Below are 2,992 nucleotides of genomic sequence, written 5' to 3' on the forward strand. Positions count from 1 at the left end.
ATATATATATATATATATATATATATATATATATATATATATATATACATATACAGGATTATTCAGGATGCTGTTGAAGCTGCCTCGATTTTGCAGTGCATCGGGAATGTTCGCCGTGACTCGCTTAGATGGCTTTTCAGCTATCATGCGAAAAAGGGCGGCTTCTTCGTTGCGCAGGATTCGGGGCGGCGATAACAGCCTCCTGAGTATAATTGCAAACCGTGTACAGGGTTGCTTCCTAGATCACTGGTCTAGGATGCACATTGGTTTTGTGGCCTATAATAATAAATTGTAAAATAAGCAATTTGTAATACTAACCCTATTTTTAAGTGTTTGGTTACTAACCCTCATGGACTTAGTCCGAAATAAAGAAATTTATTATTATTATTATTATTATATATATAGAATTACACGACAGGCTATAACAGTTGCAGTGCCAATCAGAGCTTTAAATGCAAGAATAATATCTGAGGGGCACTGCCACTGCGCCCGTCACCATGAGGCATAAGTTGACAAGTCCTATGTGCCTGTATTTTCACCAGCACCCTTACTTTTCAAAACCGGAACGTTTAATGCTAACATTACTTCTTGGCGGCTGAAATAGGTAAAGTGGAAGTACTTCCCTGGATGAACTCTTTCTCAACGAGCTCTACTGCTAATAAATGAATAATAATATAAACATTAAGATCATGCAATTCAAAAAGGACTACATCTATATAACTATATCACGGTTTAAATAAATTATTTAAAATCTCTATTTCGTTCATTTACTTCCAGGTAAATACCGGCCACAGGAGAATCAGCCTCAAGTTTATCACCAAACCCAAGTTGATCAACAACAAATTCAAGCTGTCCATCACCAAAACCAGCAGTATGAAGTTCAGTACCAATCTCCGCAAGAAGATAGTCAACAATATTTACAATTAAATCAACAAGGTCAAGACTACCAACATCGACAAGATGAAGGTTATCAACAGGAACAGCCACAAGCTTATGTAGCTCCAGCTGCTGTATATGAAAATAATCATCAATAATTTGTTGCATACTTTGAAGTTTGGTTGCGCAAAATTGTTAAATTGTTTGAAGGTGGTACAAACATAAAGAGAAGACGTTATGATTTTAATTAGGTATTCATGTGTTACGCGTGGTATGAACAAAGAGTCTGTAACTGCAAGAGTAAGCAACATAAAACAACAAAAAAGAAAAAGAAAAAGAAAAAGAAAGTTCCTTTTTGAAAATAGGAAATATTTTGTGATGTCGTCGGAAAAGTTAGCTATTATTGAAATTCAATAATTTTGCATAAAGTTAAATACCATGAGTGAGCAACTTAATGAAAAACTTTAATGAAAAACTCTCAAAAACGCTCTTACAGCAAAAAAAAAATATTCCTACAGCAAAAAGAAAAACGAATAGACTTTTGTTTATTATTGGCCAATAAAACGCAATTAAACTTCCAAGCACTAAATACGATTAAACAAAAATATAATATAACCAAAAATCATTTTAAACTATTGGACTAGTATAGAAAAGACGCAAAGGAGAAAGTTTGGGTATTCAATAGAATAAGGAAAACAATCAAACTGGAAAAACAAATAACTTATGAGACAACTAAAACAGAAGTAAAGCGATATTATTTCAGGCTGGCAGAAAACGCCGTATTGTATCTATAGAACAAATAAGATTATATCAAAGTAATGAGACGCGAGGAACAGTAATAGGTAAGCCGTATTGCAACAAAATTTCAAATTTGACAACCTAAAAGTCAAAACGTCATTTCATCAATTCTAATTACACAATCTCAAATTACAGGCCATAGATTAACGCTAGGTGGAGTCGTAAGGCAATCAGCCTAGAATTTTTAAACAATAAATTAAAAATTAATTGTCTATACGTACATTAAGGTCCTCGCAACACCTTTTGTTCTTTACGTAGGTGCATTTTAGGTTATGGCCTTGGTAGAAGCGGATAGCTTTATTCAATCTAAAGAACTTATGAGTTCTCCTAAATTTTATATCAATCAAAAAAGTTGATGCCAATTTTGTTAACTTCAAAAAAACAACAATAATGTGGTTAATTAATTTAAATATTTTGCTTTTTATGGCGCACAGACCATAAAGTCTTTAGATTGTTTAGACTTTGTATATGTATGTATTGGTACGTTGAGGGAGGCTAGTCCAATAATTGTTTTGTATCAGAAAAGTGCTTTGTTCCTGTAATATTATGTGAAATTCATTATTAAAGAAACGGAAAAAATAAATATTTTTTTATTTCAACAGCAACAGAAATTAAGAGTAGATCTCAGCTCGAATTCAAACTTTTTCCGTTCTGATACGGTTCATTTTCGAGAGGCAGGGACACCGGCTTTATTTCAGAATTTATTTTTTTACAAACGAAATTAAGACCATTTGAAATATGTATATCATGTACTTATTAGTTTAGAAAAAAAATTGGTAAAGTACCTATTGAATACGCCAGGTTTGTTGTAAAATTTCGAAGTAAGTTTGTGTTTTTTTCTATCGTAAATATTTTTAGGAATCGTGTTTTCACATTGTATAGTAATTAGTGCATATCCTCAATTTTAATGCACATTTTTGCCAAAGTGATTGATTCAACAGTTTCACTGTTTTGCGGAATCAACCAAGGCCATTTGAGGCTGTATATTCTTAAGCCTGAAACACAGGGAAAATCGTGAAAAAAAAATCGTGATTTTGCAGATAACCGGTTACTCTTTGCAGCTTCTTAGCTGACGTAGAAATTATTATTTCCAACCAAATACGATTGTAGACAAACGTAACCCTAATAATTAAAATATTGTACGCATTGCAAAGGCTAATTAAGTATTCACTAAAACGTTACTTAACGTTACTAACTTAGTAATGAACGTAGCTGCCATTTGTTACTGTGTTACTGATTATTTTAGTTCAACTTTCTTTATCATTTTCAACCGACTATAAAAAAGAAGGAGGTTCTCAATTCGACTGTATTGTGTGTG

The 2,992-nt window shown here is 32.7% G+C and overlaps 1 protein-coding gene across 1 annotated transcript in view; it reads left to right on the forward strand.

Annotated features, from left to right (window-relative positions):
• The window catches only part of LOC113230942 (putative mediator of RNA polymerase II transcription subunit 26), a 2,419-nt gene extending 1,385 nt beyond the window's left edge, over positions 1-1,034 (forward strand). Inside the window, exon 4 of the mRNA XM_026465051.1 lies at positions 778-1,034. Within this exon, the coding sequence (XP_026320836.1) occupies positions 778-1,034 (257 nt within the window). The remainder of the gene's footprint in view (positions 1-777) is intronic.
• Positions 1,035-2,992: the final 1,958 nt, after the last annotated feature.

The sequence above is a fragment of the Hyposmocoma kahamanoa genome, unplaced genomic scaffold, assembly GCF_003589595.1.
Source record: "Hyposmocoma kahamanoa isolate Upper Pololo Valley unplaced genomic scaffold, ASM358959v1 64, whole genome shotgun sequence".
NCBI classification, from domain to species: domain Eukaryota; kingdom Metazoa; phylum Arthropoda; class Insecta; order Lepidoptera; family Cosmopterigidae; genus Hyposmocoma; species Hyposmocoma kahamanoa.